The 27,129-nt window shown below is 38.1% G+C and overlaps 1 protein-coding gene across 1 annotated transcript in view; it reads right to left on the bottom strand.

Annotated features, from left to right (window-relative positions):
• COL14A1 (collagen, type XIV, alpha 1) overlaps window positions 1–27,129 on the bottom strand; it is a 220,417-nt gene that overhangs the window by 99,456 nt on the left and 93,832 nt on the right. The window contains exons 16-22 of the mRNA XM_012646547.1: window positions 23,119–23,248; window positions 20,072–20,194; window positions 17,669–17,818; window positions 16,248–16,364; window positions 8,138–8,284; window positions 4,313–4,369; window positions 725–940 (exon numbers count right to left, since the gene is read on the bottom strand). Of these exons, the coding sequence (XP_012502001.1) occupies window positions 725–940; window positions 4,313–4,369; window positions 8,138–8,284; window positions 16,248–16,364; window positions 17,669–17,818; window positions 20,072–20,194; window positions 23,119–23,248 (940 nt within the window). The remainder of the gene's footprint in view (window positions 1–724; window positions 941–4,312; window positions 4,370–8,137; window positions 8,285–16,247; window positions 16,365–17,668; window positions 17,819–20,071; window positions 20,195–23,118; window positions 23,249–27,129) is intronic.

The following is a 27,129-nucleotide window of genomic DNA, read 5'->3' on the forward strand; positions in this document are numbered from 1 at the left end:
AAGTTTTGGTGTTTGAAGTCTCAAAACTCATTCTCATCTAAGGTCCTTTGCATTTACTATTTTCTCTGTCTGGAAATTCTACTCTCTGACCTTCCTGGCATCGTGCACATCTCATTTCAAAAGCCACCTCCTCAAAGAAGCCTCTGGTGACCACATAATTTAAAATAACTCTCATACACAATTTACAATAATCCCCACTGACATCTTTAAGTCACGTCACTCGGTTTTCATAGCTCACATCCCTATCTTGTGAATTTATTTGTTTGCCTATTTATATCTGTCCCTCTCCCTTCTCTCCTACTTTGAAGAATATGAGCAGTATGACTTAGGCATCTTGACTGACATTCATTATGACAGTATGGTGCTTGGCCATAAGAAATACTCAATACGTATTTGTTAAATACATAAATTAGTTTCATGTTCTGCTTGATCTATGGTAATATGTGACCTTAACCTTTCCCTTTCAAGATTTTAATGTCCTTGAGGGAAGGGAAAATACTATGTATATCATTGTAGAAGACATCCCACCCTGTAATATAAAAGAAACATCCCCTATCATGGACTTTATACCCTGTTTTAGTTTGCTGAATGCAGCAGCTGTTAAGGAGTAGCATCCTCTGGAGCTCCACCAGGTTTTAATAACTGCTTCCAAACACAGACTTGTCTATCCCCTCATTTAGGGCTGAATCTGATCATTATAGTTCTTTTTTCTATAATCCCTGACAAATAGCCATAATAAGAGCTGGAGAAATAATTTTTGAATATATAGAATGAATTAATAATTGATCGATTAGCCTTACTTGAGTTCCATCTGTGCCAATTTTGTTCAGGGCTCCAACAGTGCTATACAGAAAGTTGATGATCTTATTGAAATTATCATCTCCAATGCTCCACGATCCATCCACCATAAACACCAGATCTGCCTTTGCAGCTTTACATACTGAAGATCAACAATAATTTTGAGTCAGATATCAAAAGAAAATACAGCAGTTATTACACCAATAAGACTGATAAATGTTGCCCTCTGGTAACTAAAGCTCTTTGCCAAAGGAAAGGTATAGATTTGTTAAGGCTCATATTCCAAACTTTTGCTCATTATTCTTCTTCACCCCCATTTCTATTCTATACCCAATGTTCCTATTCATGACTAAAAAGCTCTTGTGCATGAAATGGAGAGGGGAAAAAAGTCCACTAATCTCAACCCAATAGAATAAAAATGAGGGAATAGGAAAACATGGACCAAAGGGATTTGGAGACAGAAGCATCAGCCAACATTGTCTGGTACCTACTGATTGGAAGGAAGGCCAAGTTATCACACTGCGCATCCTGTCCTTTGCTTATTGAGTTAGTAAGTTGGCGTCAGAGAGATTCAAACTCAGAAGGAAGGCATGTGATACAAGGGAAGCAGATTAATCTGCAATTGGATTTGCATTTGGGCTGAGGCCACAGCAAACTTTAATTTTAGCCTTGCTCAAAAAATTCTGTCTCTGCCCTTCTGCCACACATTGGATACATGAGAATAACTGCACATTAATGGTAGCTCCAGGAAGACTATTATCAGTAGATATTAAAGATATCAACACAATCAAACAAGCAAAAAGAGAAAAACAAAACAACCCACACCAACAGAAATCTACTCCACTGAAAGCATTTTTTAAAAATTCTTTTTTGGTATCATGTGCTGTTTCAGATTATCTGTGCCTCTCTTCCTCTTTATAAAAGTGTAGATCATTGTGGTTAACGCTGTTTTATGATGAGGAAAACAATTTACTCTTAGTAATCTGAATCTTTTAATCTTAGGCCAGTTGCACACAAATATTCTATGAGATAATATGCCTTTCTCCTTTCTTTAAGAAAAAAACAGTCCCTTGGTTTTTATTTTATTAAGTACAACTTCATTCCCTTAAAGCTATTTATAATGTAAAATAAACCATCTCTGAGTGAGGTAACACTCTAGGGACAATACAGACTGGTGAGGTTGTTCTCATGAGTTCTGTGATTTATAAAATTTTACAAATTTGTGGCTGGAATTTAAAACTGAAAGGAATCACAAGATCTGCTAATTATGAGTTTATAAAAGAAAACCAGGTCCTTTGTTTCCAAGACAAGATGAAATGAAGATCAGGTTTCACCTTCGAAATGAGAGAAAATTTTATTTAAAAATATACTCAGTATTACTTTAATAATGCAAATGTATAGACTGTTATTTTATTTTATTTTTTTGAGACAAAGTCTCACTCTCTTGCCTGGGGCGAGTGCCGTGGCATCAGCCTAGCTCACGGCAACCTCAAACTCCTGGGCTCAAGCAATCCTACTGTCTCAGCCTCCCGAGTAGCTGGGACTACAGGCATATGCCACCATGCCCGGCTAATTTTTTCTATATATATTTTTAGCTGTCCAATTAATTTCTTTCTATTTTTTTTTTGGTAGAGACAGGGTCTCGTTCTTGCTCAGGCTGGTCTCGAACTCCTGAGCTCAGAACGATCCGCCCGCCTCAACCTCCCAGAGTGCTAAGATTACAGGCGTGAGCCACTGCGCCCGGCCTGTACAGACTTTTAAATTAAATGCACTCAGGACAAATAGAGCCTAAAATGAACCATTGCATTCAAGTTGCAAAAGCTCCACCATCTAAAACCATGATAATGAAAACTTCAGAACCAATGTTTCTACTTTGTCGACCCTTCTTCCCACAGACTCTTCAAACTGCATAAAAGTCTTCCATGAGCATTCATGAATGTTTACTGAATATCCATGCTTAGCTACAAAGAAAAATATTGACCTGAGAGAATTATATAATATCTGCATCAGAAGTGTTTAATTAGTAAATTCATCTGTTAGGGTTGTGTTTTCAGTTCCAATAGTGAGAATAACCACAGATATTGAGACTAGAGAAGTCTAGATATGAAGGCGGAAAAAGAAAGAATTTGGCATTCCAGGTAGAGTGAACAACATTAAAAGACGCAGAACAGCATGAAACGTGTATGGGGAGCACTGAGTTGTACAATTTTGCTATTACATAACATAGTCTGGGACATGATACTGCAAAGTAAGTTGATCAGTGAAGACTTTGCATCCTATGTTAGGATGGCAGTTGAGCTTTATTAGAGTTTCTCATTGCCTTTTTTTTTCTCACTGCTTCTTTGCTTTCTTATGTCTCTCATTCTGCAGCATTTGACTCCATTGACTTTAAGTTCCTGTGTGGCTTAAAGTTCCTGTCACACAGGAAATAAGTTCCTTATTTTTCATCGTATCCTTCGTACTACTGCAATAGGTACTGTAAAATGCTTGATGAATGGAAGAACTTTTCCAATGCAACCTTCCAACTATGTGCTCTCCTTTCTCCTCTCCTTCCTCCAGTCCATTCTCCCCATTTCACCAAAGTTATCTTTTTTAAACACAGATTTCATCAGATGACCCTTCCTTCACACAAATTTCTCATTGCATTCCATTTCCAACAGGACAAAGCCCAAACTCTTCATTCTGGCATACAAACCACTTCTTAACTCTATCCCCACTCTTTCCTCTGTGCCACAGTAAAGCACTTATGGTTCCCCAAACACATTTAGTACTTGGGTCACTCTATGATGCTGCGTGTAAACTCATTTTTCAAAATGTAAATCAAATTCCTCCTCCTTTATGAGTCATTAACCTGTAGCAGCATTAACATTCCCACTTCTGGGCTACCATAGTATAATCTCTATTTTATAACTCATATCCCTGACTGGTAATTATCTAGGTAAGCACCTATTTTTCTTCAATACTGAAAATAAGCAGAGAGCAGCAGTCATGTATTGTTATTGTATTTCCCATGTCTAGCATAAGAGCTTTGAGAATAAAGGTTCATTAATGAAATTTTTAAAAAATTAAGAATCATTCATTTGTTGGGGGGCTTTTTAAAAAGGTACCCTAATGGCTCAGGTAAAAGGTGATGAGGAACTGCCGTAATGAGGACAGAAAAAACAACTGAAAAAGACATTTCGGCCACAAGCTGGGAAACCATAACCTTGTCTGCAGACTTATAAACTGGATTTTTACTTACAAATTATGTAACTAATTCTTCCTTGGTGAACATTTACTACTCTGATATTTTTAATGAAATCAATATTAAGCAATTCTGTTAGAAAATCCACTCTTTGTGTACAGAGTTTATTATTAAATAGATATTTTAAGGTCCCTCATGGTTGATATGCACTTGTATGAAGGAGAAAAATAGGTATCATAACTAATATCTGCCATTAACACCTTGGTTTTAAATGTACAAATAAACAAAACCAACCTAAACATCGACATCGTTATTGCATTATTCTTTTACCTTCTTTTGCTGGTGGAATGGTTGGAGGAAAAGTTGGTGGTTGAGTAGGAAGTGACTCTGTAAAGGAAAGGAAGAAAGAACATTAATTACCCATCACATCTGTAGGGAAGAGTGGGAGGTTATGGAACAATAATTATTCAGAAGAGTCAATGATTTTGACAACTGTCTTCTTTGAGAATTTAAGAACTACTATAAATCAGCCACAGCCTGTGAAATCTGACTCCATCCATCCTCTCAGCCTCAGACTGAAGGCTGAGATGCCATTTTGCCACACTTCAGCTCTCCCAGCAGGAGTCAAGGCAGTCAAACCGTCAACTACAAAGTGGATCTAAGGTTGATTTAAGGCAGGCATCCTGCCAACCCACTTCAGATTTAGTATCTGGCCACTTTCACATGCACAATAAACTTCATTTCCATTCTGCCTAGCTAAGGATTGACCATCAATCCTTGCTCAATAGCACATTGCCCCCTTCCCACCCTGCATCCCCCAGGATGTTGGTCACCACTGGAGTCTGATTTACTCTCTATTCTGCTCAGATTATCTCCAGAAAATGTGCTTTGGTTTTGAGGACCAAATATAAACATTGGCAGGCTAAAGTATGTTAGGATCTTTTCAACCTAGATCATATGGGATGAGAAGTCCACGTACTATGCAGAGGTGTGGTTCGGTTTAACCATTTGGGGACAGTTAGAGTATTGATTCTCATACCAGCTCACATGGCAAAGCACCAGGAAGTTATGGTGTCACTAGGTAAACATAAAATATTATTTTATTATGTATTCATTTCCAATTTCTGTTGGACACTAAAGATTTAAGAAAATCTGAGAAAATTCTTCTCACTATCCCAGTTTAATATTCAGGGAAACCATTCTACTAATCACAGCCCTTCACAGAGGTGATGTCCGGCCTCAGGAGATAGTTAAATACCACCTGGCTAGAGGTATTTGAGCTCAGACAGACAGAGCATTTGCTGAGAATGTTGTAAAGGGAATTTCTTCATTGGTGGGAAGGTTAGAAGAGGTGAGTTTTAAGGCCTCTTCCAATTCTAAGATCCAATAAAATAAAGTTATTTAAGTAAAGTGATTCAACATTAAAAGAATAAGGTAACTATATATTAATATTACCAAATGAAAAAATATCCAAGATTAATTATTATGTGAAATAAAGCAAGTCACAGAATACAATGGCATGATCCAATTTGTGAAAAATAAAAGATATCTATATAGATATGGCAAAATTTCTTAAAGGAAATCAAGATAGTAAAAATAAGTATTTCTAGAAAGGAAGAATAGAGAAAGAGGGAAGTTGGTGTACTTTATACACTTCTGTTGTACTATTATGTGTATATATCACTGTTATTTTTAAAGTCAATTTTTTAAAGCTAGAAAGTTTCAAAAATAAAAAAAAAATTTGAGAAATCCTAGTATTACAAGTAGCATTGAAAAACTTTCTTTTAATAAGTATAAAATGCCTCTGAAGCCAGAGTTATTCATCATAAAATCTGGGGAAGTAGCCGGTCTTCTTAATAATTATGCATCTTAATTAACATGGAAAATTGAGGCAAATCCTAAGTTAGGTCAATAAATCAAGAACCAAATCAACGAGAGACTATGGCAGCCAGATCAATATGTTTGGGTAGAACATCTGGCCAAAGAATCTCTTGGGTAAGAACCACAATGAACTGGTGACACGAGTTTATATTTTGTATGTGGCATACAGATGGTCCCTGTCTTCTAGGATGTGAGAGGCTGTCACATAGAAGAGGGAACAGTCTTGCTCTGCATTGCTTCAGAAGGTTGAACTAGAGCCAATGGGTGGAAACTACAAGACAAATGCCTCCAACACAAGGAAAATATTTACATCAAACAGAGCTATCCAAATTGGAATTTTAACCCTGGGTTGGTAGTTAACAGTCGGAAAGTTAAGGTTAGGAGAGGTGAAGTAGACATGGAGTCTCAAATGCAAATGTTTTTAGGGGTCAGGAGAATAATGAATATGAGCAAAGAACTTAGCCTCAACATCAAGGAGTGTCAGCAAACTCGAGAGCACATGCACTGTCTAAGAAGACAGCAGTTAGTTGGTTCCAGTAGATTGACACCATGAAGATATATGAGCTCTGTGTTGTAGGATCTTCTGAGTTTTCAAAAAATACTTTAAAACTTAAAAACAAAAAATATAGCCCAGAGAAAACATATCTGATAGTGAGATCTATCCCCATGGCTTTCAATCAGTGACTTCCAAGAAGATAGTAACAGTGATGACAAAAAGTACTTGTTTAATGAGATACAAGGTGAAAAGCTCTTTAGCAGGTACTCTTTTATTGGATCTTTACTGCCACCACTGGAATTAAGAAAGTAGGTATTTTATTTTCGTGATGAGCAAAAAGAAGCTCAGAGATGTCAAATTGCCCGATGCTAGAAAGGGGCAGATCCCCAAACCTGTTTGACTCTAAATCATGTATACAACCAGGCCACTATTAACTTCAAAATTATATGATCTACAAACCATAAAGTGGATTTCCATTTAGCAGTAAAAAGAAACAAACTACTAAAACATTCTAAAACATGAATAAACCTCAAAAACATATGCTAAGTGAAAGATGCCAGATGCAAAAGACTGCATATTATTTATGTCCATTTATATGAAATATTCAGAAAAGGAAACAGTATAATAAAAAAAAAATAGATTGCCTGAGGCTGAGGGTGGGCAAGGAGGCTGTGATGGGCAGGACAGATTCTTTGGGTCAATGGAAACGTTCTAAAATTGGATTGTAGTAATGGTTACACCACTCTGTAAATGTACTAAAAATCATTGAATTTTACATTTATAATGGCACTTAAATTTTATGGTATGTAAATTACACCTCAAAAATACATGTGTAATATAAAATGTTGACTATGTCAGTTGTTATAAGATAAAGTCTTTATATTACAAAAAACTTAGATGATTCAATTTATGATAATTTCACCCTCTACTTTTAAAGGTCACACACTGAAGATTTTTTTCTGCATACACCAGAGAGGTTGGAAGATCTGTACGTAGGCAGTCGTTCCTTCTAAATGCCATATACACGATAGAGGGGCTACCCAGAAGGCCCGTTGCCCACTACCTATTCAGACACAAATCCCCAGGAATTTTAAGTTTAAGTTCAAGACATAGAGTTAAGCACACAAGTACCCACCAGAATTCACTACATTTCAAACCACTGTATTGTTTGTGGCCCCTGGGTCAGGAATCCTTGGTTAAAAGTCATTCCAAGAAGTTGACACTCTCCTTGCTCTTTGGAACATGTAAAAAGTGCTTTGTTTTAATTTTATATTTTGCCTTTTCCTTCATTGCATCAGATCTGCAGCCAGCTTGGAAAAAGTGCAAGAGCCTCTTAAGCAGGCAATAACTCTAGGGTCAGCCAGCTGGAACATCTTGGCTCCATTCCCACCCTCATGGCTGTGGTAGTATGCCATTGTTTTAATGTCAGAACCCAGTCCTCAAACCCCATTTCGCACTCCACATACCACAAATGTTCCTTATGGATATGGATCACAATATAAGTCATTGTTTCAAGAGCTTTGCCATCATGTGGCCTTATAGTCCCTTGTGAAACATATATGGAGGATGGAAAAAAAACCCAACCTGATGACATCAGTGGGCCACATGGAGTGAATTCTGAGCTGGGATAAGAAGAGCAAAACTTGCATTACATATAGTCCTGGGCAGCAGTAGCTAATAGTTTTCTAAATGAAATAAGGTTTTTGAACCAAAGCAGGATGCCTAAAATACCGTTTGTTCACGGGGAAGGGGATCAGGAGAGAACACACTTAACTTACGTGTTTTTTCCATTATGCTCACACTAGGTCCCTCGATCTCCTGGAGCTTTGTATAAACACTGATTTTATATTCTGTGTCAGGCTGGAGGCCATAGAAGCAATGCCTGGTTGTCCCTCCACTCACAGTAGATTCTCGTTTTTGTGTATCTATAATAAAAACAAAACAATATATATGCATATGAAATTATTTTTAAAAAACAGCCATCCGTTTGCTCCTAAAATGCTTAATACATATACATCAAATAACTCCCGGATAAGTTATACTTGTTTGAAGTATTGTATCTTTTTCCAAAGAGTCCAGATAGCCACTGATATTTTTTGATTGAAAATCGCATTTTACAAGTTCAAAAATGAAACTTACTATTACAAGACTCCTGAGATCAATCATCTACTGAATGAAGAATTATTAATGCACATAATCATATGCACACATGTTAATTGATCTGTTGGACAGGTGTGGATGTGAGGGTATTTATTTTTTTAAAAAATCTGAACTCCCTTTTATTCAACATGATTCTCCAAAACGCAGTCAAATGATTACAAATTAACATAAAAGGATACATCCTTTTGGCTCTATATAACTCTTTACCATTAAACATGATGCCCTTGTAGGCAGTGGTCTAAAGATACAAGCATAGAGTAATAAATTATAGAATTCCAGGCAGTCCTCATGCCTTCGGTCCAGGAGGTAGATTTCCAGGGTCTCAGAAGCTCCATCCATGGGTCCAGGCTGTTTTCAAAGCTGCCACAACTGCAAGCAAGAGCTTGCAGCAGCACTAGAACCACCGAGAGTCCCCAGACTGCCCGATATCCACCCTCTCAGCCTTGACTTTTAACTGATACCCATGATCTCTTTCAATTACAAAGAAGACTTCTAGGGAGTTCAGAGGAGGCCCTCCAACTCCTTGCATCCACTCTGAAAATCCTTTTCTATTCTTTTAAAATCACAATTGAAGGAAAAAGGTATGGTGCTTAAGTGGCTTGGGGGAATACACGCTATACAGCTCAGCCTCCCGATTCCTGGTTCCGAGGTTCTTTTTGTCTATCAAGGAGATGTGTCATACATAGACAGCCAATTCCACATAGCATCTTCTCTTTTTCTCCACCATGACAGAGGCACAAAGAACTTGGGAGACCTTACTAACTGCTAGCTCCTTTCTTCGTTACCACATCCATAGCAAAATTGCTGTGCCTTTCCTGAAAGAACCAGTACTGGCCCTGGGTCTGGAGTCTGGAAAAGGTGGATTAATTATATTCATCATTTCTTGAGGGCTTACTATATGCCAGGTTCTGTGCTTGGTAAATGGCAACAACAGCAACAAAGCTAATAATAACCAACCTTTAATAAGTGCTTATCATGTGCCAGGCAATATTCTAAGGATTTCATATGTATTAACTCATTTGATCCTTATAACATTTATAATTATCCCCAATCTAAATACAAGAAACTGAAAGTCAGAAAAGTTAAGAACCTCTCCAAGTCCTTCCTTACACTAAGTAGCAGAACTGAGGTATTTTTTGTTGATATACAATAGTTGTACATATTTTTGGGATTCCTGTGATATTTTGATACCTGTATACAATATGTAATAATCAAATAAGGAAACTGGGATATCCATTACCTCAAGCATTTATCTTTTCTTTGTGTTGGGAATATTACAATTCTTCTAGCTATTTTGAAATATAAAATAATTTTTTTTTTGAGACAAGGTCTCACTCTGTCACCAGTGCTAGAGAGCAGTGGCGCCATCAGAGCTCACTGCAACCTCAAACTCCTGGGCTAAAGTGATTCTCCTGTCTCAGCTTCCTAAGTAGCTGGGACTACAGGTACGTGGCACCACACCTCATTAAATTTTTTATTTTCTTTTTCGTTGAAACAGGGTCTCACTATGTTGTCCAGGCTGGTAATGAACTCTTGGCCTCAAGTTGCTCAGGCTGGTCTCAAATTCCTGGCCTCAAGCGATCTTCCAGCCTCGGCCTCCCAATGTGCTAGGATTACAGGTGTGAGCCACTGCCTGGCCCAATAAATTATTTTTAACTATAATTTCCCTACTGTACTATCAAATACTAGAACTTATTTCTTTTATCTCTGCAGTCCCCAGCCCCCAGGCTGTGAACTAGTACTAGTCCGTGGCCTGTTAGGGACCTGGCTGCAAAGTTCCACCATCCCCCGTCCACCCCGCCTGGCCCTCATCTGTGAAAAATTGACTTCCATGAAACTTAGGAAGGAGGGGAGCGCACAGCAGGAGGTGAGCAGCAGGTGAGCCAGCGAAGAAGCTTCATCTGTATTTACAATTTACAGCTGCTCCCCAGTCTCGCATCACCTCCTGAGCTCCGCCTCCCCACCTCCACCCCATCTGTGGAAAAACTGTCTTCCATGAAACCAGTCTCTGGTGCCAAAAAGGTTGGGGGCCACTGTCTATCTAACCGTATTTCGTACACTTTAACCAACTTCACTTTACCTCCCTGAATTTAGAACTCAAAAGCCTAGTCTCAGAGAATGTTGCTTTAATTTCTACTAATATATCATAAAACAATATAAATTAAATATCTAATTTTTCAAAATGAAAGCATCTGAGAGCTGCTGAGTACACAGTAAATATGCAAACATGATGGCTGGAGGAGATTAGACGAGGAGTCCTTATGACTCAGTGTTGTAATCACTCCATTAGATGTAGCCTACTTTGGTGGCTTTAATTACTGAAGAATTCTAAAAGGGTTTTTCTCCATAGGCCTAGAGTGTTTATTTTTTTGCCACAATGGATAACTGGTCAAAAAGAAAAATCACTGCTACTGTGAAAACAATTATTCAAATTTCCCTCTAGTTTCATCTTCTGATTCATAAAATTGTATCTGTTTAATCAAAACCTTATAAAGCTTTATTTCCAGGAATTTAAAAACTAGTGTTAAAAACTGCATTGATTAAATATATTACACATATTTTTTAGTGGTTAAAAAAGAACTGTCCACTCCTTCAAAATGTTATTTGCAGAGGAGTTTATTAAAAATAAACAGAATATAGAAAAATCTAAAAACAGATCAGTTGCTTTTTAAGAGTAAAATGCAAAAATGTCAAATAACTTTTACCTATTTTTCAAGTATCAAACCTATATTTCAATTTATATCTTAATATGCATATATTGAAGCTAAATATATGTGTATTACAATGTGCATATATCAGAATAAACATGATACATGTTATTTTAAATTTTGTCTATGGACAAATCCTGACCTTTAAAAATACAATTAAATTAAAGCCATTTGTTAAATGGAATTTTAAATTTATTTTTATATATTGTGGATATTAAAGAGTTTCAGAAATAAACTTTATAATACAATCTTTATTAATTTATTTTTCAGAATGAAATACTGTCTAAGCATTTCTTTCCCATGTATTATATAAAATGGTGAGATAAAAAAATTGTTAAAGTGTTTGTGAAATGATGTATTACTGTGAAAGGAGTTTGACAGTAAGCTTGCTTCCCAGGCTCGGAATCCCACAATAGCTGTTTCTTTCTAACACTTAACAAGTCTTTAGAGCATCCTGGAAGCTTCTGTGAGCACCTGTAACACAAACATTGCCTGAATCCTATGCATGGATCATATTACTCTATATCGACAAAAGCTTCCAGAGACTCTCCAGGAACCAATTCTAGAAATGGATTTTTCTGTCCTTTCCTACTTCATGTAGATACTCATGCATTTAAAGACCATTGAAAATAGAAGATAAATAGATTTTACCACTAAAAAGCATCTATTAAATATAAACCATTAGAAAACTGGAACAAGCACTGTAAGATTAATGGCAAACAGTATCAGTTTGATTCCCAATACTAGCAAAGAGGGGCTACATGAATGGGGTGTATCCATGTTGCTTTTGGCATGTGCAATTCAGGTCTAATGGCTTTGCCTTAAAGGAAAACATTTAAACTAATCAAATGATGACTAATTTCCCCAATCCTTCATGCCAAAAGCAGAAAGTTAATTTATTTTTTTGGAATGGGGAAAAAAATTCTGCTTTTATTTATGCACTCATTCTTATGAAGCAAGGCTAAATATACTCTCTGAATTATTATTATGCTCATAATGATGCCATCAACTTGACTTACCAAAATGTCCTACAAGTAGATACTGAGGTCCACAACCAAAGGATATTTACACTCCCCAGGTCTCTCAAATACCCTGACCCCCAATCATAATGTCACTGCTTCAAAAAGTTTAATTTTGAAAATAGGTTTTGTTCCATATGAGCTTCTTCTTCTTCTTCTTTTCTTTTTTGTATCTGGTCCTTGGTAAGGTAGCTTCTCCATAATGCTGCATTTCTCTATCTTTGTCAATGAATAATACTGCAAAATTGACATCTCAACACCTAAACAGAGAAGACAAGTGGAGCATCCTCTGAACTTTTTCTAAGTAGGCTGTAAAGAAGTTCACCAAGTTATGAGGATCAGGGAGGGAATGGAGTATTGGGGCCCACATGGCATAAAAAATACATGAACTTGAAGTGAAACACTACTTCCAACCTTAGGTCCCAAGTTTACTCAAAAACAGCAAGCAAGAGAAACAGAGCCCCAGAACATCTGCAGAAGTGATGGGTGCTCTCACAGCGTTCTGAGTTACCCAAGACCAACCAAAATCTCTCACTTTGGTCTGTCCTAGAATTAACCAAAAGCCTATAATTTAATTTGGCAAGCCCATGACTGACTGAAAAGCAGATTTTATTTCAGTCTTTCCTGAGAGGACTTTGTCCTTCTGGTAATCTTTTTTTTTTCCTTCTTGGCCATAAAATTGTCATAATATTTACATGGGTAGAGGACATCTGTTGTTTTTGACTGTCTTTAATCTAATTTCTCTTTTTTTGAATCCATTCCTTCCTACTCTTGGTCTTTATGGCTTGGGGAGGATTGAATACCACCTCTACCTCCCACTGCCACCACCAGATACAGGGGTGGAAGACAACCAGGTCCAGACAGCTGGTTTATTTCATGCCCTTGAACTCAATGACAGATTTAGGGGCCTGTGACCCAAACCAGGCCAATATGACTCAGTCCCTGGACCTCTGTTGGAACTATTGAGAAAGAGAAGCTCTTCTTTCACCAAGACTGTTAAGCTGGAAGGTGGGAGGGTGTAATTCTAGATCTGACTCACAGAGCCTGGCTGAGAATGAAGGCAGAGGAGAGCAGAGCAGAAAAATGGAACACGGCTTTATCTCCAAGACATTGCTTGAACACCTAGATCCAGATGTGCCTGAAGGTAGAGACTTTTGGACTTCTCAGTATATTAGCCAATACACTGACCCTTTTGGTTAACTTCCTTACATCTAGGTTTCTGTGTATATAACAAACAAACCTGAATAATACAGCCTGACTACTATACTCACAGAAACTTCAGACATTTTTGGATATTGCCTCAGTTAATAACCTCAAATGAAGTAATCTTACAGAAACTGAAGCCCAGAGAAGAAAGTTGACCAGCAGTTGTGGTTATAGTGGAGACTTTTCCACTGATTTCATCTCGGAATAAAAGTACACATGATCAGGCTATGGAACACATATGGGGAAAAACTGGAAAAATTACCTGTCAAACTATAGGAATTTGACAGAGGCATTTAGAAATAGATCAACCTAGAATAAAGCTTTTCTCCAATACCTGGAGGAATTGGGTTCCATTTCTCCCTAGTATCTCCTTTGACTGGAGTGGGAGGACTAAAATTTTCACAGGAGCAGCATATGTATGCAATATGTGGAAGAATGGACGCATTTTAACACAGGTCCTTTAAAGGCAGTAAGTCGGGATGGTGACCACATTTCTCTGTAAAACTCCACCTAATTCTTCCCCATTCCAAAGTAGAAAGAATATTTCTCGATGTAAATTGTATAAGTTAAAATATCTAAACACATTCCCTACTGCCACCCTAACACTCACTCCCCCGCCAAACATTCCTTTTCGAAGTTGTCAATTACAATCTCTTGCTGTCCAGTTGATAAAGAATATTCAGTAAGACGACTGGGTGAAGGAGATGTAGGCTAATTTTGCTCATAAATCTCTCAGCTGTGAATGTTGATGAGAAGTAATTTGAACAATACTTTTGTTCATTCCGGTTTAATTGAGACTATGAGGTCTCAGTCGAAAGGTTTCTGGCAGCTTAAAAAATAATACTGAGGCAGTACAAGTTAACTTAACTTGAAGATAAAAAGCAAATGTGGACTCACGTTCTTTGCCAGCAAAGATCTTGGCTTCAGAAAGAGCTTATTGCAGTTTTAGATTACTGGCTCAACATTATCAGACAAATCAATCATATGCTATGATAAAAATCTCATTGCTGCTTTGCAAATATGCTCAATTAAAAGAATTTAATAAAAAGTACTTATGAATCTTGCTAATTCCATTGATGAAGCCAGTTTTAAGATATCTTTGTGTCAACTGATATAGTTATAATCTTTACGAAAGGCAATGAATAGCCACAGGAACCCGAGTCCCTTCATTTCAACTTCTTAAATGATATAAAAGGATAAAAGTATGGTGGAGTAGTGTGGGAGTGTGATTATTACACTTAGTAGTTTTTTAAGGCTTAACAAATACCACTAAATGTCAACCCTTCCATACTAATGTATAACTTGTAGAGGTATATGAAACATGACTCCTCAAGGTGTTGTAGTTGTTCTCAAATAGTTGCGTATGCTTTATCTACTTCTGCTTAAGCATCCCATAAATCATATTTGACAAAACCACAGAATCCATGTGACTTGTCCTGACTTTCTCTTCCTCAATGCTTATTCCAGATTAGAGCTACTCCCTTATGTCTAGCCCATGTCAAGCCGGAGGGATGCTGACATGCCGCACAAGCAATCAAGGAAGTTGTGCCCCAGCAGGTCTATTGGGACAATCTCTTGGCTGGGTTTGGTGAGAATTTCTTCTAGTATGTTCCTCCTATGTCAGCTCATATTCTACAGGGGACATATTTCCAAATGCTCTCAGTACTTTCCTAAACTGTGTTCTCTACTTTATAGATCAGATTGAAAGTAAGATTTATGGATTTTGAATGTAGTAGCCTGGGATACGGACTACTAAACCCAGGTTTTCCAGACCTCAACTAATTAGCTTTGTGCTTTTTTAAAATGGGAGAACCAAGATCATTTGTCTAGAAAGAATGGACTAAATTTTAAACAATTTAACTACCAAGTTTGGAACATAAAAGAACGATCATCTGGGATTCTTGAGTGTTTGCTATAATCCCCACAAAAATAACAAGATATATCTTTTCTATTGTTTATACAGATCTGATAAAAGTAATTTTCATTATTTGATTTAACCTTCTGAATATTGTTCATTCTGAACATATGAAAAGAGGATTAAAAGACTGCAGATGATACTCATTTTTTTTTCTGAAATCAGCCTTCTGATGTTATTCTTGATATTTTTAATGAAGACAAGGAGACATTTTTAGTGTTTCAACTTTGGAATGAAGTCCCAAATCTTAGACGTACTTGTGAACTGTAGAGCTGAAGGTCTTGTTCATCATGGTGTAGATGCATTAAACCTTCTCCAGAATGAGAGTCTGTTGTTCACCAATTATCCTCCCCCAAAAAATAAACACTTAGAAAAACATTAAATTCAAGCCTGATCCCTATGTATTGAGTACCAAAATTACAGTCCATACAATTTTAATGTATGTTAGTCCTGGCTATTTGGCTGCTACTACCAATAGCAGTTAACATTTCTTGGGTGCTTCCTGTGTGCACAGCACCATTGTAAGTGCTTTAAGTGAATTATCTCAGCTTAATCTTCACAGAACCCTAAAAAAATTGGCACTATGCTTATATCCATTAACAGATGAGAAAAACCCTCCCTTATTTCCTTCCTTCCTCCCTCTCCTGCCTACTTCTTTCCTTCCTTTCTTCCTTTCTTACTTCCTCCCTCCCTCCCTCCCTTCCTTTCTTCCCTTAACCAGCCGGTCTGACTCCATGTGCTACATGATTGACCACCATACAAACTGCTTCCTCATGAAAAGGGCTCTTGTCTAACGTTACTTGTGTGTTGTCTACAGTGATTTGTATAGAACCAAGTACAGGAGTGCTTAACAGAAACATAGGTGATGGATTGTACTTACCCTGGCGGGATTCTATAACTACCCTGTAGGCTGTGGCATGACGCTGCATCTGCCACTGAGCACACAAGCTGGTCATTTCAATCTGGTTGGCTTGGAGATTGGTCACACCCAAGAACCCTACAATGAAATAGAAACACAACTGTATCCCGCTTCAGATAATGCTACAAATGTCCCCAAGTCTGACATGAACTTATGGTAAAATTTCCACTCAAAGCTCCATACTCAGAGGTGGGAAATCCATCAACTTGCAATAAGTTAGAGTACAAATGATAACTAATATTTTATGACTTGAGAAAACAGGTTGCAAAACACTGCATGATATGGTCTATGATATTTGTAAATGAAAAAGGAAATATATATTCACAGGAAAAAGACAGAGGCAATGGATAGTGAAATTATGAGCGATTTTTAATCTTCTCTCCTTATTTATTTGTGTTTTCTAAGTATTCCACAATGAACATATAATACTTTTATAATAAAAAAGCAAATACGGTATGTGCTTATCAACCAATGAGATAGCCATGGCTTAAACAATAGGGAAGAGCAAAACAGACATAATGGAAACGTTGTTAATCTTTTAATATTACCATGGCTATCATTCTCAGGAGTGGGGTAGACACTGTTGATAGCATCTAGGATTATTTTAATTAGCACACAGCTGAACCGTTTTTATTTTGGTCATTTATGTATTATCTTTAATGTGTATTAAAAATTCTAACCTTCTGTTTTGGCTAATTACACGAGTTTTGAAAAGTATTTAGGTCAAACACCGTAAGTTGATTTGAAGAAATACGTTAAACAGATGGTGCGGAGGTGTAACAAACTTCAAGAATATGGAACATACATGCTGGAGTTTGGAGAACACTGCATTATTCCGTGGGTGTCTGGGAATGGTGTATGCCAATGAGAAGTCCCAGATGGTAGGCAGGCAGCATTAAAATCCTTAAAAGAGTAGAGAAGAAAGTCCTCGGAGTGTGTGTGTGTATATGTGTGCGTGTGTGTGTGTGTGAGTGTGAGTGTGTGTGTGTGTGTGCGTGCAAGTGGGTGGCGCAATGGCTCTGAGAAAAGACAAACTTCTCCCTGGCCCAACTTTCACGTTGGCCATGTCAGGCTACAGGCTGTTTGGAAAATTTCACCTCATTTGAAAAATGCCAACAAAGATTTTCCAGAAGGAAATCCTATCTGCAATGGTCAAGCCTATGTGAAAGTCAGATGCTGACACGCCACCTACCAACCAGGACTCTGAGCTGCCCTCAGTAAAGAGCACATCTTTCTTTCCAGGAAACCCCATCCAGAAAGGGCAACACTGAGGAAAAGAAAAACCAACCGCCCAAGGGAAGCAGGGGTTGAGGGACAAGTAACAGTGAAAACAAAGCAGCAAAACCCCCCGTGGGGCCGCAGCCACTGGACATGGCTCTTACATGTCTTCACCAGGCCTGACAGGGCGTCGCTGAAGCCGGAGGCCTGGGAGGCAAATATTTTCACGTTGTAATCCATTCCGCTGAGGAGGTTTGTGATAAGAATGGTGTTAATGTCAGCTCCCACAAAAGTTTCCAGTGTTGGGCCTGCAACTAAAGGAAAAAGAGTATATATTTTAGTTACCACAGAATATGGAAAAATGGAAGCACTCTTGGAGCAAACTGTACTCACTCAACTGCTTTTTGGTTGCCTGGAATCAGCAAGCAAATGGCAGGACCGAGCTCTGAAGCTAGTCCCAGCTAAATCCTAAATCCTACATATGTGATCGCCATTTGTTATGTTAGGAACCTAGTCCTTTTCCCAAATACAGTTTTTGCCATCATGCTTATTTTAAAAGTTGATTCAGCTCAAAGTCCACTGTCCACCACATTGTGAGCTATTATGTTCTAAAAGGCAAATCGAGGCACTTGCCCAAATGAAGAAAGAATTCTTAATTTTCCCTTCTTAGACACCCAACTTTGTCCCCAGCTGGCACGCAAGCAGCAGTAACAGCAAGTTTTATCATGAAGACCAGGTCATACCTTGCCACATGGGGACCAGAATAAGTGTTACCCTATCTACTTCTTTTAGGATTTTTAATACCAAATAGATGATGATTTTATCCCAAGGCCCTTGATCATCTGGCTTTTTCTGGCCTTTACATCTTCACCTCTTTTTCAACCCAGTGGGGTCTTTAATGAACTATTAAAAACCTTTCTTGCTAAATCCTATACAAATTTATTTACTTCCTACCTCTCTTACATGCTCATTCTTTAAGAGCTCTGAGTTAGTGACAAGTTCCTAAAATACTCACTTTCGTCCAGAAGACCCCTTCCGACAATATATTCATACATTTTGGTACATATGTGTTAATAGTGATTTTCCCATTCCCCAGACAAACAATGCAAATGACCATGTACAGTTCTCCCACTTGGCCTAGAACAGGATTTTTTAGCCTCAGAACTATTGACATTTTGGGCTGAATAATTTTTTATTCTGGTACAGGAGAGTACTATAAATTGTAGGATGTTTAGCATACCCATTAGATGCCAGGAGCGAGTCCCCATATCCCCGAGATGCGACAATCAAAAATATTTCCATTGGGGGACAAATTATACCTCCTGAGAACCACTGGCCTAAAACAAAGCTATCTGAGCTCAGGAAACTTGATAAATATTTGTAAAATGATGCAAAGAACAAATTCAGCAAGGTTGCCTTGCAAATTAACACATGCCTCAGGCCTAAAGCAAAGAGATAAAAAAATATTGGGATGGTTCACAAAGAATCAACCAGGAGCAAACTAGTGCATCCATGGTCTATTTTTGCTATTTATTTTCTTGGTTTGTAAAGATGTTTGTCTGGAACAATTGGGGATGGGAGTAGCTTAGTTGTATTAACCTGAAGACAATAGCACCTGAATAATGAGACACAAGAGAACAGACTGAAAATTGATAGGAGAAGAGCAACATCTCAGATGACAGATTGAGACTAATAGAATTTTTGAAGGCAGAAAGCATTTTTTTTAGTGGCCCAAAGAATGATTTTTTAAATTTCCTGCCAAGTTAAGAAAAATAATCAGAGAACCCCTCTCTGCTGAACAACCAGAGCACTGAAGGTCCAGTTCTAGAAAACTGAGAAGATCCTTATAACATGTTTATACTTCCATAAGCATGCTAAGTGTAGGGAGATGGTACTGTAAGAGGTGCTGGTGCACATGGTCCACTCTTCACAGGCATACAGACCACGGATAAGATCACCCCTATTTGGGTCATTCTCCTGCCTTTATGACATAACGGTGTGGGAGGTAGAGGAGAGAGGGCTCTCCTTATCACAGTAGCTAAGAGGCTGATGGAAAAGCATTTTACTACTTTGATGAGTTTTATCCCTCAATATAGTTTGCAAAATATGGAGATTGGGAAGCTGGAAAAATGGAATTTTTCCAATTAATCCAAGAAGTAAGAAGTAGAAGAGAAATTCAAAATTAGAGATTCCAAATGTTTAGTGCTTATGTATCCATTGAACCATAAAGCTTCCTATTCCTGCAGAGTCAAGGTTTCCTGAGGCTGTTTCCTGGTCTAGGGTATGATTAGGTCAGATGCACACCACGTATATATTCTGCTCATTGACCTGCGCAGTAGTCTTCTACGTGAGATTATACCTTCATCATTCTGATAATATCTACCCTAAACAAACACTGACCATGCTAGAAAAACCTTCTTTTCAGAACAGGTAAAAGGCTTTTCCTACTTCCTTAAAAGAATTAATAAAACCAAGCATACATAAAATGTTAGAATAAAATAATTTATCTTGAAAGACACTTTAAATGTCTACTCATGACACCAATAATATTACAAAGCATTACTTACCACTGACGGGTTTGTAGACAATCCTATAGCCCTTTACAGGGGCAGATGGTGGATCCCATGTAATTCGCAACCGGTTATACCATTCCTCTGACACCCGTAAGTTTTGGGGAGCAGAGGATGGCACTGAACAGGAAAGAAAAGGAAAAATAGGGATTCAGTGTACTTTTCTTCTGTATGACCTACACTGTTGTCACCAAAACCTAAGCTATCTTCCCACAAGGTTAAAAATATTTACAAGGGAAAGTGCACTAAAACACACAGTAAGAAGCTTTTGACAGTCTGAGGTTGTTTTAAATATTAAATATACAGAAAAGAATTGCTTTTGTGACAAAACACTTTTATCTGAAATTCAGAAGTTCATTCAATGCCATTTTGATCCACTTTCCTTCAGTTAATTTTAAGTAAAATTGAGTTGAATAGTGTTTATTAAAAATTTCTGTCAACATGCCACTCAGTTCCACTATCAAAATACATGTGTACAGCAGTATTGAGGGTGATGGTCACACAATATTAACAATGATTCTTCTCAGAGGTAAGATTCTGGTGATTTTTTTGCTTTTATCTTCATATTACCTATATTGTTTGAAGTTTTATATTATTGTTTATCAATTTTTTATCAAAACAAAGTCATTTTTTATGGAGGACCTTTGCAAAATTTTATGCCTATTGATAGATATTATCATTATTATTTTTTTTGTTGTTCGAATTTAGTTGTGTTGACCACTGCTTAAAATAAGTAGACCATCCACTAACACTTTGAAATAATTCTATTTTGTTACATGTCATAGCATTTCTAGAATGATATTTAAGTCATATTGCTATAGCAATATTCTTTAAATAGTCTTTATTTGTGCTAGGGAAATACTACTTGATTTTCTTCTTTAGTTGTTTAAGTTTTCAAATAATTCTAGTTTATAGCAGCGAAATACCAAACTATGCTAGAAATTCCAAGCTAAAGGTCAAATCAAGGCACCAATGTACAGGTAAAAGTGAAAAGCTTGAGACCCCCCTACATTTCTGCTCTTCGCCTTTCCTTCTCTCCTTCTACATGACCCCATAGCCAGTCTGAGGATTCACAACCCTCTGGGTGATCCTTAGCAAAACGTGCAGGCTTGGTGGGAGACTGGGTGGAGGCACACCTAGCTCGGTCGTGGGGAGGGCGGGAGCGATGCCAGCGCTATTAAGTGAGAAGACGATACCTGTTTGCTTGGTTGAGTAGAAATTAAGACTCTGGGCTGCAGAATTTTAATGGCCTGCATGGACTTAGTTGAAAACTCCACATTTAGGTGTCCAGGTACAGAATTCAGCCCTTGACATCATTCTGCACCTAATCACATGTAACTGTTTGGTAATTACGGCAGATTAAAGATAGTCACACATATTTTTGACCCTCTTTTCATTGAGAGGCAGAGGCTACGACTCTCTCTCTTTGAATCTGGGTGTGCTCTGTGACTACCTCAACCAACAGTCTGCAGCAGAAGCGACACTCTACTAGTTCCAGGTATAGCCCTGAACTGTCCCAGCAATTTCCACTTTCTGCCTCTTGGAACTCTTGTTTTTCTAGTCCTGAGTGTCCATGTAAGAAATACGACTACCCTACTGGAAAGACCACATGGAGCGGCTCGGAGACGAATGGAGAGAGAGACTCAGCTGAGTCCAGCCTTCTAGCTGTCCCCACCAAGATGCCAGGCCTGTGGGTGAAGTTGTCTTGTACCCTCCAGATCAACCCAGCCACCAGGTGAACACCACCAGGTGATGTTAATCAATCCCATATGGAGCACAATTATTTCCAAGCAAGCCCTAATTTCCTGACCCACATAATAGTGAGATAGAATAAAATGATCACTGTTTTAAGCCATTAAGTTCTAGGGTAGTCTTTATGCAAGTATAGACAATCCTAACAGTAATGAAGACAAGTAAGACTCTGTAGAGCTTTAACCAAGGGTTCTCATGCACCCTCCTCACTTAATGATCATGGCCAATTCATCTAAAACAAAGGTTGTATGGCACTTCCTCTGTGCCACACAGAGCTGTGGGAGCTTGGCACACAGAGGTGGACAGGATAGATGAGGTCCCAGGATCTCATGATGCTTGTCTTCCAAGAATGGGAGACAGACGACAAGCAAGTACATGAGTAAGCAAGAAAATACCAGAGAGTCAATAATGTCATGACATGAGCAAAAAACAAACAAACCAAACAACAAAAACCAGGACAATATCATAGAGAGTGGGAGCTACTTTGCATGGCACAGTCAGAAAAGGCTGAGGAGGTGACATTGAGCTGAGAGCAGAATGACAAGAAAAATGCAGACACGCGAACATCTGGGCAAAGATATTCCACATGAAAGGAAATCACTACTACACAGGGCCTACGGCAGGGAAGACCCTAAAGAGTCCAGTGGCAAGCAGGAAGGAAGGCCTGGCTGGAGGAATTGCTAGGAGGTGAAATCAAAGGAATCAGCAGGTTCCAGCTGATACAGGTTTTATAGGCCGTGGGAAGGATGCTGGATTTTATCCTGAGTTCAATGGTAAGCCACTGAGCCAATGGGTGGCTTAAAACAGAAGCATGACATGAGATCATTTTCATTCTGAAAAGTTCCCCAGGCTGCTGCAAGGACAATAACGGATGGCCAGAGCGGAAGCAGCAGGACCCAGCAGGAGGCAAGTGCACTCATCTGGGCAAGAGGGACAGAGTGTGGCTTGGACTGGGGTGGACCCATCAGATGAAGAGAGAGCGGACAGGCATGCAAAATGCATTTTGGTAAATCAATAGGATTTATGATAAATTAGACACTAGAGGAGAAAAATAGAGTGGTTTTTCAAGCCTTAGTTTTTATAGAAAAGAAACTAAAGCCCAGAGCAGTTAAGCAACTTGCCCAAAGTCACGTAGCTTATATGTGTGAAGACAGGATGCAGACACAGATTTTCTGTTTTCAAATCTCTTTTGCTCTTTTCATGACATTATACTCTTTCAGGGTACACTACAGGGGACAAGCATTTCCAATTAATTAGTAGGCTAGTATTGAAAGGAAGAAAGCGTCACTTACAGGTTTTTCCAGGGGCAGAGACACTGACGCCTTCTCCATCTGTGTAGATGGGAGTCACCGTGACTTTGTATTCAGTGTTGGGAAGCAGAGGCTTCAGAAGGAGATTGTTCTGGCTTCCAGGCACCATGACCTGAACAGAAAAGCAAAGGACCATGGACTCAGTGAGATCCCCTGTTCTCATTGATCTATAACTTTAGGCATTTTGAAATAACCAGAAGCAAGGAGATGAGCTCAGAGAGTAGTGAGAAAAGAAAGGGCATTCGTGCAAAAGCGTTTGTCTCTGAAATTCCCGTCGCAGTAACCCTTAGTTTATAATCACTAATATGGAATGTTTAAATTTGAAGATCTTAGGCTCTAAGGAATATTCTTTTCTCAACATCTTCTCAGCATTTGTAAAGTATCCAGAAGAGAGAATAATGGTCTGTTTAGCTAGCAGGTGTTTATGGACAGGGAGCATTCATTCTATAACCCAGCCTGCTGCTTATCGTTTTTGATTCTTCTTAAGTATCCTCTTGCAAACTCAACCTTCCATTTTTTTCCTCCTTCAGAGATAATCATACCCCAGCATTTCCTTCTTTCAATTAGAAAGGATGGATCCTGGCCAAGAGCAACAGAACCATGCACTGAAGCCAAGTCCTCTGAGTTGAAGCATATTTACCAGCACACTAAAGAATGTTGCAGCTTTTTTTTTTTTAATTTCTGAAAAGAGATGTCTTCCTCAATCTGGACTCACTATCACTGTGTCTAAAAGGCTGCCAAAAAAGAAACGCAGCAGTGGGGTGGACGTCGCACAAGCGTGAGTGCAATGCACTGTGTGGCGTGACAGTGCAAACTCCGGCATCCCGGGGATAGTGTGGACGAGAAAAGCCACATGTTCTCAATGCTGAAACCGCAAAACTTTCTGTCTGTGCTCCAGTCGTTAGATGCTGGCACATCACTGGGCCATTTAAGGAACTTAATCACGGCTGGAAAAGCGCTAGGATGTTAAGAACTGACCCAAACAGGTTTAAGGGAGTCACAAGACCAAGACAGCTGGAGATACTTTCCCATTCAAGGGCTGGGTGAGATGCCAGCAGGCAAAAGGCGGTGCTGTCTACTTCTGGATGAAGGAAGGAACCTATAAATCATGGAATAAGCCCTAGAAAGCCTCGAGTTGAACCCAGAAGCAGCTGTTGCTAAGAGATTGCTAAGCTCTTAAAAGCAATGTTTTTTTTTTTAATATGAAAAAGGGAAGTCTGAATTAAGTGATTTTATATTGGATTAATATGATTTTGCTCCTCATAGAAAGGCACATTGAAATGCACAGGGTCGTATCGATGTGTGGACTTGGGGTCCTGGGAGTGAGATATTTTAAAAGAGGATCTGTTTGATTCTAGGATGATTTAGACAACCCTGGCACTAAAGATACATAAAAGAAGAACTGGGGTTGCCCTGACTTGTCTTGTGCCATCAGTGTAGCTTGCTGCAGGGTGTTTCTCTTAGATGTAACTCCTCTGGTGTGCAGAACATGGGCATTCATTCCAATCTGTCTATTTAGTGAACCACCCATGTTGATGTTCCTTAAGTAAGTTCATCTCTCAAATTGAGACGCACATGGCCTAGGAACCAATCAGATTTAGCCTGTGGAGTACCAAAACACAGTGTGAATATTTTGGAGAACTCATTTAGCTTGCCAGTAAGTAGCTGCTGTGACTTATAATAATGACCCTCACATGCCAGGTGCTGTTTTATGTATTCTAATACAGTATAGGTTAAGTGTCCCTTAGCCAAAATGCTTGAGACCAGAAGTATTCCAGATTTCAGATTTTTCTGGATTTCAGCTTATTTGTACATAATGAGATATCTCAGGGATGGGACTCAAGTCTTAAACACAAAATTAATTTATGTTTCATATATACCTTATTCATATAACCTGAAAGTAATTTTATACAATCTATTTAATAATTTTGTGCATGAAACAAAGTTTGTGTGAAGTCTTTGTGCAAAATTTTCTACTTGTGGAGTCATGTCAGTCCTCAAAAATTTTCAAATTTTGGAGTCTTTCAGATTTTGGATTTTCAGATTAGGGATGCTCAACCTGTAATTTGCTTAATCTTCACCACAATCTTTTGAGGACAGGGGTATCATTACACTCACTTTACAAATGGGGAAACTGAGGCCTGCAGAGCTGTTGAGTAAAGAAGCCATATTGAAACCCCAGGAATCTGGTTTGGGCCTTGCTTTAAAGTTTGCCCTATTAAACTCCAGGAATGCACTCTTTGAACCTTTTCACCCTAATGATAGTCATTCTCAAGAGTCAAATGGAAATCTCCCCTTGGGTATGCAAAGTTCCTTATGCTTGACTTCTGCTTGTTTAGACAAAGCAGAGTAAAAAAATGTGCTCCTACTAAAAACAAATGCTGTGGGTCATAGCAGATGGTGGTTTTATTCCTAAAACAATTCCATAAAATATGCTCGTGGTTAAGTGGGATGCAAATATAACCACTAAGCTTCGTGTTTTTAATTTTTTCAGAAATGCAACTTCATGTCTGGCTCTAATATCACCCAAAGCTCTTCAGAGTAGCCTGGACCACATCCAGCAAGCTGCTCCTGCAATGGAAAGAGGATTCCCTGCATCTCATTGTGTTTCCATCTTATGAAGCTCAGTTCTAGACAGCAATTCTCAAAATATTTGTGGCAAAGGACTAGATGTTGTTGGTGGTGTCATTATCTTAATTCCAATCCCTTACAATCAAATATGTCTATAAAATACAATGAAATCAAATTGTTAGAAAAGTGATCATGTTCTTGGATTGTTGCAGCATGTTAAATAGCTATCAACATCTCTAGAAAGATTAATCTTAATACCCGAACTTATCTTGTAGGAGTAGCCCTACTCCTACAATTTTGAGTAGCCTTACTCTAAAAAATTTCTTGCAATTCAGAATTCAGGTCATGGTTGTAGATTTTGACACTTTAGCACTAGGAAAGTCTGGAATCCTTTCCAGCCTTTTACAAATAATTAAGAGACCTCCCTACCCTGACAACAAAATTCAGAGCAATGTCATTGCCAGCCACTCCTCCATATTTCAAAGCAGAGTTGAAAGTCAATCCTTATAAAATATTTGATAGGTACTACAGTTTTATTTCTAAGACTTCAAAGGTTTTTTCTTGGAAATATTTGATAGATTTAATTATATCTAGAAAGTATATAAATACTTGATTTACCTCAACTGGAAAAGTAAATTTAATTTCCCTTCATTTCCATATATTTAAGCTTAACTTTGGTTTGTAATGTTATATACATAGACTATTATTCAACTTCAATACATTATCTTATTCTTTCCTCATGTAAGTTTAATCAGCTTTTATAGTCAAGGGAAATTTGGTATTCCTCTTATCTGGATACATTTCCTCTCTTGCTTTTATAATATGTTTTAGCCATCTGTCTTTTCCTGCCGTGCTTCATTATTTTAAGATATCATTTGGTCCGTGTGATTTCAAGACTTTAACATAAGTCTGCATCCATCTGTCCTACCATAGATTCATAATACACATTTACATGACACCCACCTTTTGTCTCCAGTAATAACACATTACATATGTATAGCAGTAACACTTCATAAAACACAGATAAAAATTTTCAATCAATCCTCCTCTCTGAGGAGGTGCATGTAAATTAAGTGTGCACATGACCAATTTAATAAAAATTCACTGAAGGAGCTTGATACTTAAAGAATTCTACAATAGTTTCTCTGTATAGCAAAAAAAAAAAAAAGTTTTGCATAGTAAAAAATCACCATCCAAATTTATCAATATTTTTCATTTTTATTAAAGGTTTGTTTAACTGGGGCAGAGTGTTTAAGACTTTTGATCTTTTTTTCCCTTCATCTAGGTGTCCAAGTGTTTCAAAAATAAACAGTGTGAAATGAAAGAAACTAGCAAAGGGAAAATTATCTAGTGACAACCCAAAGTAAATATTATTATTATTTTACCTGGTGTAGCTTACAAGTGCATGCATGAGATTAAATT

Source organism: Propithecus coquereli, unplaced genomic scaffold (genome assembly GCF_000956105.1).
Source record: "Propithecus coquereli isolate 6110/MARCELLA unplaced genomic scaffold, Pcoq_1.0 Scaffold247, whole genome shotgun sequence".
NCBI classification, from domain to species: domain Eukaryota; kingdom Metazoa; phylum Chordata; class Mammalia; order Primates; family Indriidae; genus Propithecus; species Propithecus coquereli.